The sequence below is a fragment of the Notamacropus eugenii genome, chromosome 4, assembly GCF_028372415.1.
Source record: "Notamacropus eugenii isolate mMacEug1 chromosome 4, mMacEug1.pri_v2, whole genome shotgun sequence".
Taxonomy (NCBI): Eukaryota; Metazoa; Chordata; class Mammalia; order Diprotodontia; family Macropodidae; genus Notamacropus; species Notamacropus eugenii.
The window spans coordinates 43848322-43871882 of record NC_092875.1 but is presented as its reverse complement, the minus strand read 5'-3'; the positions used below and the strand labels follow the sequence as shown (position 1 = coordinate 43871882).

The window sequence follows — 23561 nt, the reverse complement described above, 5'->3', positions numbered from 1 at the left end:
TCACTTTGTATCTGTATTCCTAAGATTTAAATGCCAAAATATGAATTTAATTCACTTTACAAAAAAGAACATAAAGGACATTTTTACCTTTGAGGTTTTTTTCCCCACTTTTAAAAAAATGTTGCTGTCTATTGGCCAACCTAATGATAGCCATCTCTAGGGAGGGGGTGGAGAGGAAGGAAGAAAAAAAAAAGAAATTTCATAATTTTGTTGTATATTTGAAAGGAATGGTAAGTTGTGCATAGTAGAGTTGCAGTTTCATGTGCAATCATCTTTTTTATTGTACTACGTTATGCAAATGTTTGTTTTATTTCATACATTTTTTTTAAAAGATGTATCAATGGAGTGGGGCAGGGGACTTTTGAGTATGTATACTTTGGAGGTCTAAATACCTGAAAACTGTAGCTATGCTCCTCTGGGACAGATTCTTTAATCCCCAGTTCTCCTAAAAACCAGTTCCTCTGAAATCAGCCTCTGCATCTCCATCACAATCAGGTGATACAATTCACTGTGGATGTTACTTGACAGCACAATTGTAAAATGCTGGATGGATTTCTAACTTCAGGGTTGATTGCCCATTCCATGACTGAACATCTGGCTCCCTCTAAGATTCCAATGAAACATGTCTGATTTTACTGAAATGGACCCCACTGACTTAAAACCAGGTCTGGATAGAACACCTATGGGTTGTGGTTTATAATTGATTTGAAGTGACACATGATGGATACCACACACATTTTCCTAACACGATGATTCATTGAAGTTTCCGCATAAGATTTTGATAGGTGTCTTTTTCAGACTTCCATGAATGACACAATCTCACATACTCTTTTCCTTTTGTCACGATTTTCTTTTCTAACGCAGGATCATTGACCAGTCTGGTGGCCAGCTGAACAAATTCCTGAGAGGAAAGGATGGGTGGTAGTGGGAAAAAAACAAACACAAATCATTCATTAGGAATACCATCTCTGCAAATAACTCCAAGATCATTTATCTATTTGACCTTCTGGTCTTCTTTCTGCCTCTGTTCCCCTTCCCAGGATAAACTGTCACTGACTTTGATACTTCAAGGATGCAGGACTTGGTCAGGGCAGGAACTTCCATAGCCAACACAAAGCATAGTCCCTGAAGGATGCCTCAGGAGACTAGTTCTGTGAGCTGCTCTTCCAGAAAGGAAATCCCCTAGTGACCAGCCTTTCTGGACACAAGCCTTTGTAAACTTAGCTAAAACAGCCCTCAGATGTCAGACACACAAGTGGACACTGGACCTACACCTAAAGTATTTCTGACTTGTATTTATGCCAATGTCTGTCTGCCCTCCACTGGCATAATCACTGAACATCAACAAAACCAGCATCACCACAATAAGGTATCATCAGAGAAGAACGGGCCCTCTTTAACTAGTCTATTTGCTAGATAAAAACCTTTGGTTAGACAGATACATAGATAGATACACAGATACATAGACACACAGACACATAGATAAAGGGACAGATGGACAAATATGTATACAAACACACATACTGGGAGGGAACCTTACAGATATATGTATATATACATCTACATATTTCTATGTAGAAACAGATAGAAATATACATGAGAGAAAGGGGTGGAGGGGGAGAGAGAGAGAGAGAATATTAGAAGCTGGGAAAGAGCGAGAGAATCAGGAAAGGCTTCATGTAGAAGGTGACACTTGAGCTGAGCCTTGAAGAATATCAGTGGTTTCAAGAGGGAAATTTCAAAGAGGAATACACAGAAGATGGAAGCAAAGACAAGTGACAGAGGATGAAACAAAGAGCACAGAATGGTATTGGAGTTGTGATCTCTGAAGGAGCTGAGGCTAGTAAGGGAAACAAGTCAACAGAGAGGGCTTTTTTTTTTTTTTTAGGAGGAGATATGATAGATTGGGAGGGAAAAAAGTTCACAGTAAGGGATAAGGCCTTTGTTTGAAGAGTATGGGACAATGGTAAGTAAGAGAGAAATCAGACTTGCTCAATTCTTTTATCTCTTTTCCCAACCACTGGCATGACTTTTGTACTGCAAATGGCAGAACACAAAAGACTAAGAGGAAGATGATGCTTAAGGTAAGTAAGAAGAGGGTAACAGCAGATCACATCTACCCTTGATGGATTTAAGTCATTTCGCCTGGATGAACTACATCCTTGGTACCGAGAAACCTGGCAGATGTGACTGCTGAACCACTTTCAATACCTGCAAGATTGTTGAGAATAGGAGAGAATAGGTTGAGAATAGAATATGATTGGAGAAAGGCAAATGGTCCATTCCCTTCACCACTTCCCTCCCCCCAAAATGGGAGAGAACAGAGGCTGCAAATCATAGGTCAGTGAGCTGAACTGATTCCTGGGAAACTTCTAGTTAAAGGATGCTTGGTGAATATCTAGCACAGACAACAGTGATTACAAAGAGCAGTCATGTTTTCATCAAGAACAGGTCATGTAGCATGCCCGCCCATTGGAGAATGGCTGGACAAACTATGGTATGTGTGAATGTAATGGAAAGTTATTGTGCCGTAAGAAATGGTAAAGGGGAAGCATTCAGAGATAATCAGAGAGATTTGTATAAACTGATGCAGAGTGAAGTGGGTGGAACTATAAGAACAATTTATATATTAACAACTTTGTAAAGACTGACAAGCTTGAATACCTGATAAGCACAATGATCAACCACAACTCCAGAGGACCCATGATGGAATATGTCATACACCTCCTGACAGAGGCATCACTACCTCTTTTGTCAGGATTACTAAAATTAGAGATGGGGGAATGGTGTGAATATAATCTATGAATTTCATACTGGAATTTCATTGTGGACGATATGGAGGGATAGCGACTGGAGTAGAATGCAATTAGATATAAAGTTAAGAGTCAGATAGGTGGCTGAATTCAGAGATTTTACTAATGGTTCAATGCTAACATGGAAGGAGGTCTCCAAGGGAACAACTAGGGATGTTCTTGGCCCTGCACTTATTAATATTTATATCAATGACTTCGTGAAAGACGTAGATTAAATGCTCATTAAGCTTCCAAAAGATAAAAAGCTTGAAGACAAAGTAACAAAATTGTGACAAAGGTGATAGACAAAAAAGGTGAGAGAATTGGGCTGCATCTATGAAATTGAAATTTAATAGGAAAAAATGTAAAATCTTACACTTAGGTCTAAAAAAAATCAGCTACATCAGTAAAATATGGAGGAGGCAGTTAGGCAGTATTTGCTTAAAAAACAATGAAGATTTTAATGAACTGCAAGTTCATATTAATCATAATTATGATATGACATCAAAGCTAATGCAACCTTCAGCGATATTTAGAGGCAAAGTTTCTTCAATAAGAAGGTGAGTTGCACCATCTGGCTTTTGTTAGACTTTATCTGGACTCCTGAGCTCGGTTCTGAGTGTTTCTGTTTAAGAAGAAATATGATAAGATCAAGTATACAGAGGGGATCAGAAAGCATGGTGAAGAGCCTGGAGTTCACATCATGTGATGGTCAGTCAAAGGCATTATGGATGTTTAGTCTGAGAAGAAAAGGTTCAGGGGGCTGAAAAGGTTCATGGCAGCTGCATTCAAGTACATAAAGGACCATCCCACTGAGGTGGTATCAAGCCTGATCTGTTTGATCCTTAGGGCAGAACCAGGAATAATGGGTAGATTATGTTGTCATTGTTTGTTCAGTTGTGTCCAACTCCTCATGACATTGTCCATGGGGTTTTCTTAGCAAAGACAGAATGGCTTGCCATTTCCTTTTCAAGTAGATTAAGGTAAAAAGAGGTTAAGAGACTTGCCCAGGGTCACACAGTTAGTGTCTGAGGTCACATTTGAACTCAGGTCTTTCTCAGTCCATGCCCAGTGCTCTACCTACTAAGCCACTTAGATGCCTCAGGGTAGATGTTAAAAAGAACTAATTTAGGCTCGACTTCAGGAAAAAAGAGTTCCTAACAATTAAAGCTATCTCAAAGTGGACTGGCTGCCTTGAGAGGCAATAGGCTCCCCCTTCATGGACATCTTCAAACAAAGGCTGCATGAGCACTGGTCAGGTATATTATGGTAGGGGTTTCTTCAATGCATAGGGAGGACTAGACAGCTGCTGGGGTCCCTTTAAGTTCTCAGTTCCTTTGAGTATAATCTAGGTGTGGGGGGTGGCCAGTGCAGAGACACAGTGACAGGCAGCGATTGTGTGTGTAGACCAGCCAGGTGGCCAATTTGACTAGACTGGAGCACAGTGTGCTTGAAAGCAAGTGATGCATAATAAAGCTAGAAAGTAGGTTGCTGAATGACTAAATAAAGCTGTAAATGTGAAGGTATGGACTAGCTGATCTCTCAGAGTCCTTCAAGGTCTCAGTCTAAATTCTGTTATCACTATTTCTTTCTTCTTTCCAGATGAGGAAAATGAGGTCTCACATTCCTCACAAAGGCTTCAACTTCGAATAAAAAATAGATATGGGTATCTGATACAAGCAAAGATTTGGCCTGACAAATACAATGTGACAAATACTTGTGACGCATCTAACGTAGTCACAACAGACTGCTAGGTTCTAGAGAGATACAGTTAGATAAAGGTACAGTCCCTGCCCCCAGGGACTTTATAATCTACATCCATGAGGCAAATTATAAGAGAGAAAAATTAAGGCTTTAGTCCTTTGTATAAGCAAGATTTATAAGTAGACTCAAGAGTTTTACATGTATATACATATATACACTAAATACATGTATACATGTATGTATACATACAGACACAAGATTTTTATAGAATGAGAAATTTTAAGGGAATGTTAAAGTCTAAGTGTCAGGAAATTTCAATAAGACAACAGACAATCATTTCTTCTGGATGCCTGAGGGCAGGGGACAGAGTAGATCACTTCTCATGCTCCATTTTAGCTTTAAGATTATTTTCCTCTAGGCCAAACTGAATTCTTAACCAGTTATTAATGAGGGTTTTTTTGAGTAAGCTATTTAGAGATTATGAGAAACAGTCTTCTGTATATAAAATAATGCATATACTAATACCTCTTCTAATTGTATGATAGAATCTGGATGAGAGACGTTTAGCATGTAGCTTTCTTTACAAACTCTGTGAAACAAGTATTCAGAACAAGGCCACTGTTTCATGGTCCAAAGTTCCAAGCCACCTGGTAAAATTCCTCAAGGCTTTTATTATGCAATTTTGAGTTGTATAAGCTGCCAGGAAACAGATCTACTGCTTGTCAAACATTTATTCCAGCCCTCGCCCCCCTATGAGCTGGTCTCTTTCACTGGTGTTATTCTACTGCCAAATATTTCTTGGAATCATTTCTGTGGGAGCATACAAATATAAAATATGGATAATGCTAGAAATAATAGCAAATAATGGAAGCTAGAAAAAAAAGGAAATGGACTGCGCATATGTGAGAACTCCGTCTGCTGAAAGAATCAAGCAAAACTAGAAGGTGTCTAGAAAGTCTGAGGAAAAGATCAAGCTCTTACAACTCATGAGATCAACTGCAAATTGAATAGTATGCGATAGGAGGATTGGTCAGAAAATAATTTTTCAAAAGTTTCTTTCATCAGCGACTGGTAGGATCACTCATCATTTTCAAGGGAGGAATACAATAGAAAGGTCTACCCACCAAAGGTTTTCCCAAGCATCCTGGATATTCTCCTGTCCAAAGGCAAAAATGGAAGACTTCCTACAGATGGCAAAGTCCTTCAGATGCCCTTGTTTCCAGGATAACTTGTGTTGATTAATCCCAGCATGGGAAAACTAAAGGGTCTTTTTAATGATACCCACTGTGATTTAAGAGATTATTTCTAGTGATCAGCACTATAAAAACCAAGTGGATGAGAAATGTATAATGGCTAATTCTGTTCAAAACCCCCTATGTACAAAATACTGGGTTATAATGCTGTGGGGGCAAAGACAGAAACAGAACAACCCCCTACCCTTTAGCAAGTGGGGCTACAACCTTAAAAACCAGAAAATATATATAGGTCAAGGACTAGCTAAGCATGGAGGGGAGAACAAAGGGAGCCAGGTGAATGGATTAATGATAGGTCAAAAGTCTAAGAGAATACAACGAAGACATAGCTGATGGGATAGGGGAAAAAAGATAGGATGGAATGATTTGATGTAAGAAATGAGAATACAGAATAAGTTTTTAGGTGGATGTTTACCTCAGAGTGAAATGTCATATTAGAACAATATTCAGAATGTTTTGTATATCAAGAGAGGAAGTGTGGCACAATGGATACCCAGAAGACCTAGGATAAAGTCCTGCTTTGGACACGTACTGACTGTGTGACCTGGGGTATGTCACTCCATCTCTCAATGAACTAGCCAAACTCTCTAAGATGATAAGTTTCAGAGAAGGGGCCAACCTGAACAAGGCGTTTCTTCACTCATGTTCCAGATACCAATGAAATCACAGGTCTGATTACCTATTCCTATTCTGCAGTAAGGGAAGCCCTCTGCAAAACTTAAAATGCTAGGTAAGGTCAACCATTACCCTTGCTATCCTGGCTGCCAACTTTAGGCATTATACCTTGGTCACATGGATGCCAATCACTACCACATGCAACGTACTATATGCTGCCATGTGGGAACATATAAATAGCTGCCCTGTGAAATTCCATCTCAAGTACATATGAAGAAGATGTCTTCCTGGGGATTCTTGTCATGAATATGAACTAACTGGGAAAGGGAAATGAAGGAAGGGCAGCAAGAAGTGACTCTTGGGAGACACATGAGCAGCACCTTCAACAACACAACAGAGCTCTTCATCCTTTCTCCTAAATCACAACAACAGGAATCATTTTTATCCTCACTGACAAGCCAAAATAATAGCATGGCTTCCTAGAGAAACTTAGCAATTTACATAAATTATTTTAATATTAAATATAAAAAAATAGCTATTAAAATGCTCTTGCAGATGGATACTGAGTAGGGGGGAAGAAACCATAATTTGTGACTAGAAATGAGGGACATTAGTGTTTAAAATAAATGATGAGCATAATAGTCTTGTCCTTATCTGCAGAGTGCTGGATGCAGTGCCAGAAAACATGGGGAGATGTTGCTACCAGAAAGATGCTTCCAATCCAAAAGAAAGAATCTGATTTGTAGATTGCCTAGATGCCTCCTTAATTAGTGATACTGGTAGTGAGCATGTGCTGGTAGAGACTACATTAAAATACTCTCATGGATCTGAGATCACGTCCTTTCCAATGATTCAGATCACAAACTGTAATAACCATCCATTCTGTACTATTTCCATCCATGTCTTCCCACCAGTTTGCCACAGGACTTGTGGGACCAGCAATACTGTGGAACTGTCCACCTACTACACCTCACCCTCACCACATGACCAGTTCATTTTCTTTTCCCATCATATACTTTAGAGTGTAGTTCATGTTCTTAAGGATAAGGATTATTACTGCCTAATAATAGCTTACATTTATAAAGCACTTTTCTTATAAAGTGCTTTTCTTACCATAAACCTATGAGGTAGGCAAAACAGATATTATATAATCTCTATTTTACAGATGAGGCAACTGAGATTCTGAGAGACTATGACTTTAAGGTCACCCAGAGAGAAGAGGAACTGATATCCACACCCAAAAAAAGAACCATGGAGTATGAATGCAGATTGAAGCGTACTATTTACTCTTTTTCCTTTCGTTTTGTTTCTTCTTTCTCATGGTTCATTCCATTTGTTATAATTCTTTGCAACATGACTAATGTGAAAATATGTTTAATGTGAATATATATGTAGAGCCTCTATCTGATTGCATGCCGTCATGGGGAGGGAGGGGGAGAAAATGTGGAGCTCAAAAGCTTGTGGAACTAAAGGTTGCAAACTAAAAATAAATAAATAAATGAAATTATTTATAAAAACTTTAAGAAAAAAAGAAGAGATAAACTTTGAAATGAGGTTTCCTAACTCTGTCTACTGTTCTTTCTATTACACCATTCAGAGTCCTCCTGTGGTCTACATACAAGGTGCTCCTAGACTGTTGAAAGTAGTGCTTCGTTTCTGAGGAAGGAAGGAAGGGTAGGGGAGAGGAGGGGAGGGGAGGGGAGGGGAGGGGAGGGGGGGAGGGGAGGGGAGAGGAGGGGAGGGGAGGGGAGGGGAGGGGAGAGGAGGGGAGGGGAGGGGAGGGGGGGAGGGGAGGGGAGGGGAGGGGAGGGGAGGGGAGGGGAGGGGAGGGGGGGAGGGGAGGGGAGGGGAGGGGAGGGGGGGGAGGGGGGAGAGGAGGGGAGGGGAGGGGAGGGGAGGGGGGGGAGGGGGGGAGGGGAGGGGAGGGGAGGGGAGGGGAGGGGAGGGGAGGGGAGGGGGGGGGAGGGGGGGAGGGGAGGGGAGGGGGGGAGGGGAGGGGAGGGGAGGGGAGGGGAGGGGAGGGGGGGGAGGGGGGGAGAGGAGGGGAGGGGAGGGGAGGGGAGGGGAGGGGAGGGGAGGGAGAAAGAAAACAAGTATTTATTAAGCAGCTACTATGTGCCAGGCTCTGTGATTATACTTTAGAAATATTACCTCATATGATCCTCACAACAATCGCAGATTACATACTATATACATATATCTATATATAGATAGATAGAGATTTAAAGAGAGAAATCCCCATTTTACAATTGAAACAGGCAGACAGAGGTAAACAGGGTCACATACTTAATAATGACAGCTAATAGACTTAAACTCAAGTTTTCCCACTCTAGGCACAGCGCTATCCATTGTGTTTAGGTAAGTGCTTAATAAAATGAAGAAACACTTTCATTTACTCTACAAGTCTCATCCTTTTGTTTATCAACCTGCAGAGTTCATTTGCATTTCTTTTCTTTTTAATTTTATTTTAGTCTGAACTTAAAACACACACACACAAAAGAGCATTTCTACAACACAGAAAAAGAGGATTGAATATGAACAACTATGATTCTCCATTCCATGCTGTTTTTTTAAGTAGGTAAAAAGAGTTCATATATTTCCAAAGACCCGTGCCATCAGGAAGAAGAAGGCACTAGTGACAGCACCAGGATGTGTCCCCAAAAGGTTTCTAGGGAGAGGGGAGGCCCAGAGACCTCTCCACCTAATGCAGGAGCTTGTCTTGGAAAAATAACTGGGAGATGAAGCAGAAGAGCAGGTGCATTTAAAAAACATGAAAGCAAATTTGCAATTAAGTTATTGTAGTTATGCCTTTGGGAGATATAAATGAAGTGGGAATCTAAGTGGCTCACAGTGACCCAAGGGAAGCCTAACATCAGCTGTGTGATTAAAGAAGCAATAATGGAGAGAAACAGCTCTGAGGCAGAGTGGGGCTCATCACCTGCAGGCTGATTCAGGCCCTTCCCAGTCACCGAGCCAGCTTCTCCCTGCTAGACAGAGAGATAGACAAATCTGCCCAAATCAAGGCTTTGAACCCCCAGGGTTTTCATGGGTAAAAAGTGGCACGTATCCTCCCTGCACTTATTTCTACACCTATATGATATATATGATAGATGGCCTGGTTCCCGCTGCCCCATTTCTTGGTGACCACTTATCCCCTGAGGTCACATTAACTCAAGCCCACTTGCCTATTTCACAAACTTTCAAGTCCGAGCTGTATCAGGGATAAAACAGGGCATTTTAACTGGTAAATAAACAGCTCTGTTGGTATCAAGGAAAATGTGTTGTTTGGTAGATAAGCAGCTCTGGCTTACTGTGTATATGTGACTTATGGGTATGGCAACGTTTCATAAACAAGGTCCACAATCTCAGTACACTCAGTGGTGACGTGTTTGCATCCCTAACCTGTGCAAAATCTACAGGGCAGTGATATAATGATTCCGATGACAAGTGGCTCATGGAAACACCTTTAATGACACAGGGTAGGCTGGGGATGGAGGGAGGGAGGTTGTCCCATTCCTTACATTATTAACAATTTAAGAACAGTACGCACGTCAGCTTTTTGAGACAGGTTGCTGGAGTCTCGTGGGAGACGGGAAGGGAAGGTGAACTCTGACCTTCTGATATCAAGGTTTTTCCACTAAGTACTATAAGCTGGGAGTAATACAACCCAGACTTCTTGAAAACAGAATCAGGAGAACAATGACAGACCTTATGATTCCATGCATGTTATTTAAAAACAGTGCCTTGTATCCAGGAGACCTTCAATAAATATTTGATAAATGAATGAATGGAATACAAACCGCTAATTTAAAAAAAAAAAAAAAAAGATTGGCCAGTGCCTGAGGCATCTATCTTAGATTACAAGCTCCCACAAAGCAGGTTAACACACTTGTTAAGTCACATAGAAACTAGAAGAAACAGCATTTATAAGGCACCTACTATGTGCCAAGTACTGTGTTAGGAACTGGGAACACAAAAGACAAAAAATCAAAATAGTCCTGTCCTCAAGAAGCTGGTGATTTAAGTCCTGCTATTTGTACAACTAAGGAAAGAGAAGCCCAGGAAAATGAAAGTATTTGGCTCAAGGTCACCCAGCTAGCCAAGACTAAAACCACTGAATCAGGGGTCTTTCTCAGTGATCTGAAAAATTTGGCAAGGCCAGTGTTAACACCTGCTCCTTTTTAAAGCAATGAACCTAATTAGTTAAAATGAAAACTCCTGAGTACAATGTGCTTTGTCCAAATACAACACCCCCTCCTTTTCCCCAAATTACCTCTTTGATCAAGCTCTCAAGACATGTCCCAAAACAATAACACCAGTCTCCTGCTACTGAGTAATTTGTGATTCACCCTCCTCTCCTTCCATTTATGCTCAGACTCCAGCTCATTTGTCCATCTACTGGAACTGTCCAAGATACAAACACCGATGCACTAATTCAATGTCCTATTCACCCAATGTCATGTTGTAATATGGGCTATATATACGAACTCTCTATTAACACCTGATAAACTGAGGTTGTCCTAATAATAACCACTCCAACACATTTTCTATCTTAAAACCAAAAGAAAGAAAAGTTTCATGGAAACCCGGCAATATTTTCTTTAGGTGAAACAGAGAGAGGGGTAAAAGGTGGTCACTCTGTTCTAAAACTAGGTCCTGTTTCTGTCTAATGTCCCTCAAGAAGGGCTCAGCATTGGCTCAGTATGCCAAGGATGTCCTCAGGCTGAACCCAAACCTGGGGGTCGACAATGTGAGACGCAAATGCCAAGGGAAAATTCAGACTAAGAAATGTTAAGAGACTACACTGCTACGTCAATGGGAAAAAAAGCTGCCTTTTTCTCAGCCCAAATCAAAGGGGAATTGAGTTCACCAGTGGGAAAAAAGAGGGGGGACAGGAAATGAACCTTTACCTCTTATTTTAAGAGGGCTCCAGATATCATGCATCAGAAGCAGAATGTTCCCTGTGCCACCCAGAGTGCCACACACGGCTACTATTATTACAGGGAACAGTGGATGTGCTGTACCTCCTGAAAGAAAGCCCAGCACACACACAGAGCCCATTTTCCCTAGTCTCAGGCACTCAGCTTTTCTAAGGAATGAGCCCCACCTTGTGGCTTCATCTGTATTTTATCCTGGACTAACAGCCTCCATGGGCTCCATGCTCACTCCCACTCGGGTGGCTTCATGGCCCACAGAGACATGCCTGATGCTCACTGTTCATGCTGGCTCATTCAGGCTGTGGGAGCCAAGAGAAATCAGGGACAATGGGGAACAAAGACGTGGGAAAAAACTCCTCTGTCCCTGCTTTTGGCTCCCTTGAGGATGAGGCAGATAACTCATTGGCTTTGTTTTTCAAATCCCTCTAGACTGGGATGCAGAAGTAGGAAGGGAGACAGTGAGAGATTGTGTAGCATGATCTGAGTCATCCACAAAGGTACTGACACAGGTAATACAGAGATGGTCTAGGAGCCAGAAAGACCTGGGTTCAAGTCCCGCCTGTCATATCCTATTGACTCTGGGCAAGTCACTTGGCCTCAGCCCCCTGGGCAATTCTTTCAGAATCTAAATTGCAAAGGTGCTGCCAACCCACACCTTCCTCACCCAGGAGTTCTCTATGGGTATAAAACCACAGGTCAGGTCCCTATCCTAGTATAGACTACCACAGTCGGATTGTTGATTACTTTTTCAATCACATATCTGATTCAGTTTCATTCCAATGACCACTTAATAAGCCCTCCTAATGGGCAAGGCATTATTCTATGCCTGGGGACACAAAAACAAAATAAGACTTATTCCCTGGTCTCAAGTAGCCTACCAGCTATTAAGGGAGATAAAATACCTAATATAAATTAGATTATGCTAAGCACAAAGGAGAAAGTCAAAGTGCTATAAGAAAATGGAAGCCTGATCCCTTACCTGAATTCTCTGGCAAATTCTTTTTTCTCATTTGTCAGAATCACTATGCTACATTTTTGCCTGACTCAGTGATTGCCCATCATGCCATCATCCTAGGAACCTCATCATTGGGAAATCTCATCCTTCTGCAAGATCTAATCAGCCTTGGGCCTCACAACTCATCAGTACTCTCTGCTCCTCTGACTGGATGTCCGTTTAAAGAAGGGGTCCCAGGCTGGCCACTTCCTTGTTTTCTTCACCAAGGGAGTCCTTTGGACTTCTTTCAACTTCTCCAATCTGATCATGCCCCTGAACCAGGGACCTTCTCCCTCCCCCATAACTTTTCAGCTTCCTTTAGTGCACTGTCTTTCTCCATTAGATTACAAACTCCATGAGGTCAGGACTATGTTTCTTTTCATTTGTATTTGGATTCTCAGCACTTAGGACCAGTTTGGCACATAGTAGGTGGTTAATGTTTGTTGACTGAATACAGTAATGAACACCTAGCTTTGTGCTTATTCTTGCTTTGGAAGAAGCCCATCAGGGTAGAAGCTCTTGAAGCCATTACAAGAAAAGTGAAAAGGAAAGAACTCTCTCTGAGCTGCTGCTTTTGGTCAGGCTCAGGGAAAGATGGCAAATGATGGTCTTGGAGAAGGCTACAAAGCAGAGATGAGCAAGACCCAAGGTAGGCCAGGAACTTCTCATCGCTTGATTGGAAGTGATTTTCCCAAATATCAGATACAGAAAATAAAGGTACAATAAAATAAATAAAAGACAGTAAATCCTGAAATCCTGAAAATAAGAACCAAAGCAAATACCAGGACTAAATATAAATCACCTTTGGATTTATTCATTTGGCCCACCTCCTCCAAAGTCCTTTCCCATTGCCTCATTGAAGCATGGAAGTGACCCTGAGCTCTGGAAGACAAGTCCAGAGTCAAGCAAGCTCCTGAAAGTTTTCCCAAGCCAGAAATGGGTCCCAGGGTAACTGGGCTACTGACTGGTTGTCTAAATCCAGGTTAAGTTTGTAGAGACTTGTCACCAGATTTATCATAGGCTGGTGAAGATTCCTGTTACAACAATTCCCCTAGATAATCTCCTAACCTGTAAAGGAGTCCTAGGCAACCTGTGTTGATGAAGGGAGGCTAGACCAATGAAAGTAGAGATCTCTGAAATACTGAGTCAGATCCACTTCTCCTTTTTTGAAAAGGTACCTTGATGCCACTGAAGGAGCACTGAATCCCAACCTGGGAGGAACTGGGTTCAAATCCTGCCCCTGACACTTATTAACTGTGCAGGTCACTTTAATTTCTCTGAATTTTAAGTTTCTTTATCTGTAAACTCACCTACCTCCCAGGGCTGGTGTGAGGAATGAATGAGCTTTTATATATAAAAGAATTTGCCATTTTTAAAGTGCTACATAAAAGTTAGTTATTCCTATTATTCTATTACTGTGAAACAAATTGTGACTATATTTCTATTTGAGTTGGAATTAAAATTTCATAGTATTATGAGCTCAAATGTTAAATCTGTCTATCAAAACCATAATGACTCAAGGGAAAAAAAATGACCCAATAACTAAAAGTTAAATTAATCTAGAGCTGAACAAACATAAGAATTAGCAAAAAGAAAATTTTTAATTTCATCCCTCTAAAAATATGTTTCTCACCAAGAGTTTGTACCCTTAAATGATGAAAAGGTTTCATTTTTGAAGGAATGATCACAATCGGTCTTGTCAATCATCAAGAAGCAGTTATATAGCAGATCAGATGTGCCAGGCATTGTGCCAGATGCTGGGAATAGACCCTGCCTAATGAAAACATACATGGGGAAATTCTAGTTCAGATTTTCTACTTAATTTTTTTAAACAAATGACCACCATCAAAATCCAAATCCACTGAAACTCCAGCTCTAATTTCCATATCTTGGCATTGCCTGAAATGTTCTTCCCCTTTTCCCCTTCACTTCTAGGAACCTCTGATTTCCTTCAAAACTCAGGTCATATATCACCAACTACAAGAAAACTGCTGATCCAAGCTGCTGGGGTCCTCACATATATTTTATATATATTCTATTACTTATTCCCATATGTTCATGTTCTCTTCCTTATTTGAATATAAACACCTCCTTTTTGGTTTGTATTCTCAGGACTTAGGATAGTGCCTGGTATGCAGCAGGTATTTAATAAATGTTTATGGATTGGTTGGTTAACAGTACCCAGGACTATGGAAGTAAACAAACAAACAAACAAAATCTTTAGGAAGGGCGGAGGAAAGATGGCCGCATAGAAGAAGTATTTTAGCCAAATTCTCCCAATGCTTCCCTCTAAACAACTTTAAAACCACCAATCAAATTGCATTCTGGAGCAGCAGAGCCAATAAGGTGAAACATTTTTGGTAACAGTAGTTGCAATAATAGCACTACCAGGAGTTCTCTCAGGGATTCAACATCTGGTCAGAAAGAAATTGCAGGAGATATCTCTATGGTAACTAGGGCAGGACTGAGTGTCCTTTGGCAACTCCATTGCCCATTAGGCAGTTCTAGACTGCAGTTCCAGGGAGAAGGGAGTGGTAGCACTTGTAGTCTCAAGGGGAGCAGAGGCTTTGCCTAGGTAAGGACCACAATGCAGACCAGAAGAGCAGTGATCACACCTCTAACTAGATCACACCACCTTAGAAGAAACAAAAACTCCCAGAGCTAGCTGAGAAAACATCATTGCAAAAAATCAGTGATCCCACTGCCAACACTCTGTCCCAGATGAGCAAAGCCCAACTTTAACATAGAATTCAAAATCAAGAAATAGGCTGAAAAAAAATGAAAAAACAACAACAAAAAAAGAACTGATGACAAAAAGGTACCATGGTGACAGAGAAGATCAAGATACACATTCAAAAGAAGACACCAATGTGAAAACAGCCACAAGCAAAGCCTCAAAGAAAAAATGCTGGACACAAGTCCAAAAACAAAGGAAAGAGCTAAAATAGCAAAAAAAAGAAATGGCTTTTAAAAAATCAAATAATAATGGTAGAGGAAAAAATAAGAAATGAGACCAATCCAAGAAAATTATGAAAAAAAGAATTTACAATCTGGTCAAAGAGGCGCGTGCACACATACATACACATATACACGCATACTCATCCACATACACACACATACTCACACACAGAAATTTGAAAGCAGAAGCAAAATTAGCCAAATGGAAAAGAGATTTAAAAAACTCACTGAAGAAAATAATTCTTTAAAAATTAAAACTGAAAACTCCTGTTCATATCCTTTGACTATTTATCAACTGGGGAATGACTTGTCTTCTTGTACATTTGACTCAGTTCTCTACATATCTTAGAAATGAGGCCTTTATAACAGACACTAGTTGCAAAAATTCTTTCCCAGTTTTCTGCTTCCCTCCTAATCTTGGTTGCATTGGGTTTGTTTGCGCAAAAATTTTTCAATTTAATGTAATCAAAATTATCCATTTTGCACTTCATAGCGTTCTCTATCTCTTGTTTGGTCATATATTTCTCTATTCTCCATAAAGCTGACAAATACACTATTCCTTGTTCCCCTAATTTGTTAATAGTATCAGTTTTTATACCTATATCATGTATCCATTTGGACTTTATTCTTGTGTATGGTGTCAGGCATTCTACGGTCATATAAAAAAATGTTCTAAATCACTATTGATTAGAGAGATGTAAATCAAAACAACTCTGAGGTACCTCATCACACCTATCAGACTGGCTAACATGACAAAACAGGAAGATGATAAATGTTGGAGAAGATGTGGGAAAGTTGGAACACTAATTCATTGCTGGTGGAGCTGCGAGCTAATCCAACCAAACTGGAGAGCAATTTGGAACTATGCCCAAAGGGTTAAAAAAATGTGCATACCCTTTGATACATCAATATCGCTTCTAGGACTGCATCCCAAAGAAATCATAAAAATGGGAAAGGGTCCCACATGTACAAAAATATTTATAGCAACTCTCTTTGTGGTGGCCAAGAACTGGAAATCAAGGGGATGGCCATCAACTGGGAAATGGCTGAACAAGTTGTGGTATATGAAGGTGATGGAATACTATTGTGCTATAAGAAATGATGAACAGGAAGACTTCAGAGATGCCTGAAAGGACTTAGATGAACTGATGCTGAGTGAAAGGAGCAGAACCAGGAAGATCACTGTACAGTGTGCAAGGAATTTTTCTGGTAGACTTAGCCCTTCACAGCAATGCAAGCATCTAAAACATTCCCACAGGACTCTTGAGGCAAAATGCCATGCACATCCACAGAAAAAACTATGGAATTGGAAAACAGAATGAAGCAGAATATTTTCTCTTGGGTAATGTTTTATTTGAGTTTTTCTAATGGTTTCTCCCATTCATTTGAACTCTTCGATGCAGCATGACTAATGTGAAAATGTGTTTAATAAGAATGTATGTGTAGAACCCATATAAGATTGCATGCTGTCTCAGGGAGGGAAGGGGAGAAGACTTATGGAAGTGATTGTACAAAACTGAAAACAAATAAATTTTTTTAAAAAAATAAAGTTCTTTGAAGAACAAAAGAAAATAAAATTAAAATGAATGATTCTATGAGAGATAAAGGAACAATAAAACAAAGTCAAAAGAACGAAAAAATAAAAGAAAATGTGAAGTACCTCAATGGAAAAACAATTGATCTGGAAAATAGATTGAGGAGAATTAATTTTAAGAACTACTGGACTACCTGAAAGCCAAGATTAAAGAAAGGGCCTAAACATCATATTTCAAGAAATTATGAAGGAAAACTGTCCTGATATGTAAGAATCAGAAGGCAAGGTAGAAATTGAAAGAATTACCTATGACCTCCTAAAAAAGATCTTAAAATGAAAACTCCTAGAAATACCTTAGCAAAACTAAAGAGCTCTCAGGTCAAGAAGAAAATACTACCTGCAGCCAAAAAAAATCATTCAAATATGGTGGAGTGTCGGTCAGTAACACACAAGATTTAGCAACTACCACAATAGAGGAGCAGAAGGCTTGGAATATGCTATTTTAAGAGAAGGCAAAGAAGCTAGGATTTAAAACCAAGAATAATTTAACCAGCAAAACTGGATATAATTGTACAAGAGAGAAAATGATATTTAACGAAATACAGGACTTCATGATGAAAAGACAAGACTTTAGGAAGGCCCCTGGCAAGCTGAGGAGGATTATCAGGATGATGAAAGCATTGAGTTCTTGCCCTCTAAGGATAACCTGAAAGAAATGGGAGTATTTACCCTGTAAAAGAGAAGAATTAAGGGCATATGATAACTATCTTCAAGTATCTGAAAGGGTGTTCTGTAGGAAATTATGACTCAATCAGATTAACCCCTGAGAACAGAAATAGAAGAAATGTGTAGAAGTGGTTAAGTGGCAAACCTAGGCTTGATGTCAGAAAAATGGATATTGAGAAGGGGGATTCTTGTTCAGGTACATTGGACTAGATATCCTCTGAGGCCTTTCCAACTCAGATATTTAGGAAAAAGAGTATTTTCAACTCCATAGATGTTGACTATGAAGCATAGTGCTAAGGACAGCAGGAGCTGAGAATCTGTCCATCACAGAAGAGGAAATGAACACTGGATAGGGAGACACACATAATATAGGGTCCTGTCAACAAAGCACTAAGTCCAGGCCCTCACCAACCCTGACTTCCCCAAGGTTCTGACCTTGGATAGTTCTGCAACCCTGGTGGTGGAGAAAGAATGAGGTCCCTACAGTGGGGTGAAGAAGGGGATAGACCAGCTAGGTAATGCAAAAAAATCAAGAAAGAAGATAGATGGCCAAGATGCTATACTGGTGACCTCAAGGTTGTCTGAGGTTGGGTGGCTTCTTTAAGTATGATTTAGGAAAATAATTCCATGGGTGGAGACAACAGATTTAGAGTGAGAAGACTTGGTTTTAAATTTCACTTCTGTCAATTACTACCTGTGTGACCTCACCTCTCCAGGCCTCAGTTTCCTTATCATTAAAATAAGGGGACTAATCTAGAGTGTCTCTATGGTACCTCCTTTGCAGTTTGAAATCTGTGATGTGATCTATGACATCACTGAGAGATTATGATCTGAATTGGCAGACATTACCCATATTTATGAATCATGGATCCATCAAAGCATTCTCTTCCCTTATCTATCTCCATATCAAAACTTATCCATCTTGTGTCCTTTTATCAGGATTCTACACAAGTGATAAACTAGTCTATGTGCTAATATCAGTTCATCTGTCTATATTTATTACCTTGCTAGATGATATATTTCAATTTGCATAAGAACTTTATGAAATAAAATGCCAAATCCCAAAGGCTGACTAATAGGAATTTCTAATACTACCATAGACAGTAAAAGAGATATTGGCAGCAGGTGATGACTGTGAAAAACAGGTAGATGGTGTAGAAAGAGTGCTGAGCCTGGAGTCAGGAAGATTAGTCTTCCTGAGTTCAAATGTAGCCTCAGACACTTACTAGCTGGACAAATCACACAGCCCTATTTGCCTTTTCCTTATCTATAAAATGAACTGGAGAAGGAAATGGCTAACCAGTCCAGTATCTCTGCCAGGAAAACTCCAAATGATGTCACAAAGAATCAGACATGACTGAAACAACAGAACAAGAGGACTGTGATGCCCCTCAAATCGTACCACCTTGGTGGCTGCCAATTCAATCTACAAAATTGGTCCAGATGTTACTTGTAAAAATCTCCAGGGGAAAACATCTATAATGGATTGAATTGCAGGGAAGGGCAAGGGAGAGCTGGTGCTGTGCCTATCATAAAAATATCACTAAAATAAACTCCAGGAAGGAAAAACCAGAAAACTGGGTTTTTATTTTCATAGGTCAGGACGTATTAAAAGAGTGACAAAATAAAGAAAAATATTTCAGAGACAGATCAACTGGGGAAATACATGATGAATGTGCCACTAAGGGTGTGATTATACAGCTCCATAAATAATTGATTCCATTCAACAAATGTTTGTTAAGCCTATGGCTATGGGAAAGATAAAAAAAGATTAAGCCACCACCCTGCCCCATAGGAGTGTGCAGAGCAGCTGGCAAGATAAAACATGCAATGACAATGAACTTGGGTTTCTGGTAGGCACTACAGAAGATCTACAGAGTTCTATGGTTCACACTATATATATATATATATATATATAGTGTATATAGTAACACAGAAGAAATAAGAAATGACCTAGGGTGTAGTTGGAAGAACTTCGGGAGAGGTTTTATAAAGGGTATAGCACTAGAACACAAGTCCTTGAAGGATTGCCAGGATATAAACAGGAAAAGGTGGGGGAAAGAAAGGCATTGTAGGCAGAGAGAACAGCATGAATAAAGACATGGAGGTGAGAGAGTCGAGTAGGTATTTGCGTGAATGAACTAAGTTGGTTGGATTGGGCATAAAGGGAGATGAAACAGGAAAATAATAAGTGCCAGGCACTGTGCTAAGCACATTATAAATATTATCTAATTTGATCCTCACAACAATCCTGCAAGGTAGGTGCTATTATGCCCATTTTACAGATGAGGAAACTGAGGTAAACAGAGTCTGACTGGCTTGCCCAGGGTTCTACAGCTAGTAAGGGTCTGAGGCTGGATTTGAAACTGACAAGCTCTGAGCAGGGTGACTGACAGAATTATATATACCCCATCAAACATTCCACTCACACTAATATAGAAGATGCAATGGAAATGAGAGAAAATGAGGACAAAGATCACTTAGAAAGTTACTACGGAAGGAAATTATTATAGTAAGGAGGTGACAAGAATGATGGGAAGGAGGAAAGAAATGTTAAGTAAGATTTTTGCAGAGACAGAATCAACTATTGGACAAGAGCAGGGCAGAGAAGAGGGCAGAAGGCAAGGAGAGGATATGATAAATGAAGGGTAGGACAGGTTCACTTGATACATAATGCCCTGGCTTCTTTTATAAAGTGAATTACGGGAGAAAAATCACTGTAGTTGCCATGAAGTTAAGATTTAGCCCAAATCCCAAAAATACCTATTATGGTGACATTAACTTTGAAAGCAAAGATCCCTGTAAATGAATGTCCTCAAAGCTAATACAGAAACCATTATTTATTTATATACCGAATGGATTTTTAACAGCCTAGTGGTGATGAAACTGCTACTTAATCTCACCTGAGGTTCTTAGTTTAGATTTTAATATAACCATAGTCACTGACTTAATTAAAAGGATTGTTTTTAAAGTAACAGCTGCTACCCTGTGATAGGCAAAGTATGAGCGTGTCTATTTAACAAAAAGCCTTCTGAGACATCTGCAGTCTAGCACGCATGTTTCAAAGCATGATGAAAAAAAATGCAAAAAAGGCATCACGGATCTCAATGCCAGCATTTGACATGCTTTGTAGGATCTCCATTAAAGGACAGGTACTTCAGCCTGTAGCTTTAACTCTGTGGGCAGGGTAGGCCTATGCCTTGTGTCATGTGATTAAAGCACTGATGGCTAAAAAACAATCATAAAGCTCACAGGTCTAAGATGGCTTTCCAGATATTAAAAGGAACAACCTAAGAAGTGGTTACCTGGGATCAGAAGACCCAATTAGCCTTCCTTCCTCTGCCCCACTAAAATCTGACTGCAAGTTCTTGTGCAAGGGTCATTCTTGTCAGCATGGTTTCTTCCCTGCTGCCTGTGCTGTTGGCAGAAATAGTTTGCATTCAAGAGTACACCTTCATTGGGTGTTGAGGATAGAAGACTCAGGACTATTTTGAAGAATGAGAGGAGGGATTAAAATTCACTTATTGACAATTCAGAAAATGAAACAACCACCATACATATACGTGTTCCTTGTAATTTTTAAGGGTTAATTTCTATAGTGTATTTCTTTGGTTCACAGCTTCAGGGTAATAATCAGAACTAATGTTGGTTATTTTAATTTCAAGTTCTAAAACAAATCTAAAACTTGTGGTACAATGGGAAGAGTGCTGGATTTGGAGGCTGAAACTGCAGATTCAAATCCTGGCTTTTGTCCCTTATGATCAGTAAGATCAGATCACACAGGCAATCTGGGGCCTCAACTTGCCCAATTGTATAATGAAGGGGCTTGATCCAATCACTTCTGAGGCACTGCAAATCTATAGTTTTATGGTCTAGGACACTAAAATGGAGTTTTCTATTTATTAACTTTTGTTAAATTTCCTTGTTTATTTTTAGTTTTCACTATTCCTATACAAAAGAGTTTGAGTTCCAAATTTTCTCCCAATCCCTCCCCTCCCTTCACCTCAAGACAGTGGGCAATCTGATACAGGCTCTACATTAAACACATTTTCACATTAGTCATGTTGTAAATAAGAATTAGAATCAATAGGAGAACATAAGAAAGAACATAAAAAAGAGAGCAAATGGTATGTTTTTATCTGCATTGAGACTCCATAGTTCTTTCTCCGAATATGGATAGCATTTTCCACCATGAGTCATTTGGAGTTGTCTTAGATCCTTGCATTGTTGAGAAGAGCTTAGTCTATCAAAGTTCATCATGGCACAATGTTGCTGTTACTGTGTACAATGTTCTCCTCATTCTCCTCACTTCTCTCAGCATCAGTTCGTGTAAGTCTTGCCAGGTTTATCTGAAATCTGCCTGCTCATCATTTCTTATGGATTAATAATATTCCATTATATTCATATACCATGACTTGTTCTATTTGCTGTCTTCCAGGAAGCTACCTTTTCCTAATATAGAGTTCACTATATAGGCACAGGTGAACCTAGTTCAAAGCTTTGATTCACAGAATGGGTTAAGCCACAAACATCGCTTTTCATGGGAGAAAACAACACATTCAGCTCTCATCTACAGACAGGCAGATAAACCAGAAAGACTATTATTTCCCCCTTCAAAAGGGAAATAAACTTTTATTGACGTGTTTAGTTAGGCCTGGGTGTGTTTATTACCTGAGGATGGGAGAACAATAATCCTGTCTCTTCATGCTTAACAATAGCTGCATTTCCAGGAATGTTTCTTACCAACACAGGAACTTCGAGGTCCATTGCCTAAAGAATGTAAAAAGGAAAAGAAGACAGGTGGGCCGATAGCAATCATTTCAAGAACTATTTGTGGAAAGAAGAACCTAATTTGCAAAAGCGCTCCCTCCTGTTGACTGGACTCCAGGACTTCAAGAGAATGCAGCCTTGGGGACTGTTCAGACATTTCTGCTTGTCACATGTCTGAAAGGGACCTGAATTTTTAATCACTGTAAGCGGATTTAGAAACCTGGAAAGCTGATAGATGAAAATAGCATTCTGGGCACAATTACTGGGGCAACACTGAGAAAACCCACCTCTCAGAGGGTACATTTTACATGGATTCACCAACAGGTTGGAGAATACATTTTTAATTACCATCATTACTTTCCTGGATGAGTAATTTTCCTCCAGAACAAGCAGTCTGAGTGCTGTGAGGACTGAACAGGTTTCTTTGGCAGGCAGACAGGACAAAGAAGAGACCTGAGAGATCACAGTGACTATGCACTGAGCATGCCTTCCCTTCCTAAGAATGATAGGTGGAATCAGGTAGTAAGGGCTGGACTAATTTGTCAAGAACATTCGGAAAAGGAGGTAGCCAAAACAGACTCTCCAAGGGGTTGATGGGCTGAGCCAGTCTTACTCAAGCAGAGGGAGCCAGTGGAGAGAGGACTAGATTTGAACTGAAAGGGCCTGGGTTTGAATGCTGATTACTATCTTTAGGTAAGATATGTCATTTCGCTAGGCCTCCATTTCTTCATCTACAAAATGGGGATAACAAGACCTCTAGGGCAGCTAAATGGAGCAGAGGACAGAGTACTGTGCCTGGAGTCAGAAAGATTCCTCTTGGGAGTTCAAACTCAGCCTCAGACACTTACTAGTTATATGACCCCTGGGCAAGTCACTTATTCTTGTTTGCCTCAGCTTCCTCATCTGTAAAATGAGCTGAAAAAGGAAACAGCAAACCACTCCAGTATCTCTGTCAAGAATACTCCAAATGGAGCCACGAAGAGTCAGACACAACTGAAAAACATGAACAAATAAGACCTCTAGCACTTAGCTCACAGAAAGAGGGGAAGAAGGCATTTATTAAGTGCCAACTATGAACATGGCACCATGCTAAATTCTTTAAAAATATCATATTTGATAATCACAACAACCCTGGTAGACTGATGCTATTGTTATCTCCATTTTATAATTGAGGAAACTGAGGCAGCCAGAGGTTAGATGTGTACATGCGTGTGTGTGTGTGTGCATGTGTATGTACATATGCAAACACACAAATAAGGTAAAGCACATAAAATTCTT

The 23561-nt window shown here is 40.0% G+C and overlaps 1 protein-coding gene across 3 annotated transcripts in view; it reads right to left on the bottom strand.

Moving 5' to 3' along the window:
• Nucleotides 1–256: 256 nt before the first annotated feature.
• Nucleotides 257–23561, bottom strand: part of GLT1D1 (glycosyltransferase 1 domain containing 1) — a 108128-nt gene continuing 84823 nt past the window's right edge. For 2 of the 3 annotated variants that reach the window (XM_072600720.1, XM_072600721.1), the window contains exons 11-12: nt 22185–22283; nt 257–901 (exon numbers count right to left, since the gene is read on the bottom strand). In XM_072600720.1, the coding sequence (XP_072456821.1) occupies nt 755–901; nt 22185–22283 (246 nt within the window). In that variant the 3' untranslated portion in view covers nt 257–754. The other variant, XM_072600722.1, reaches the window with a different exon arrangement.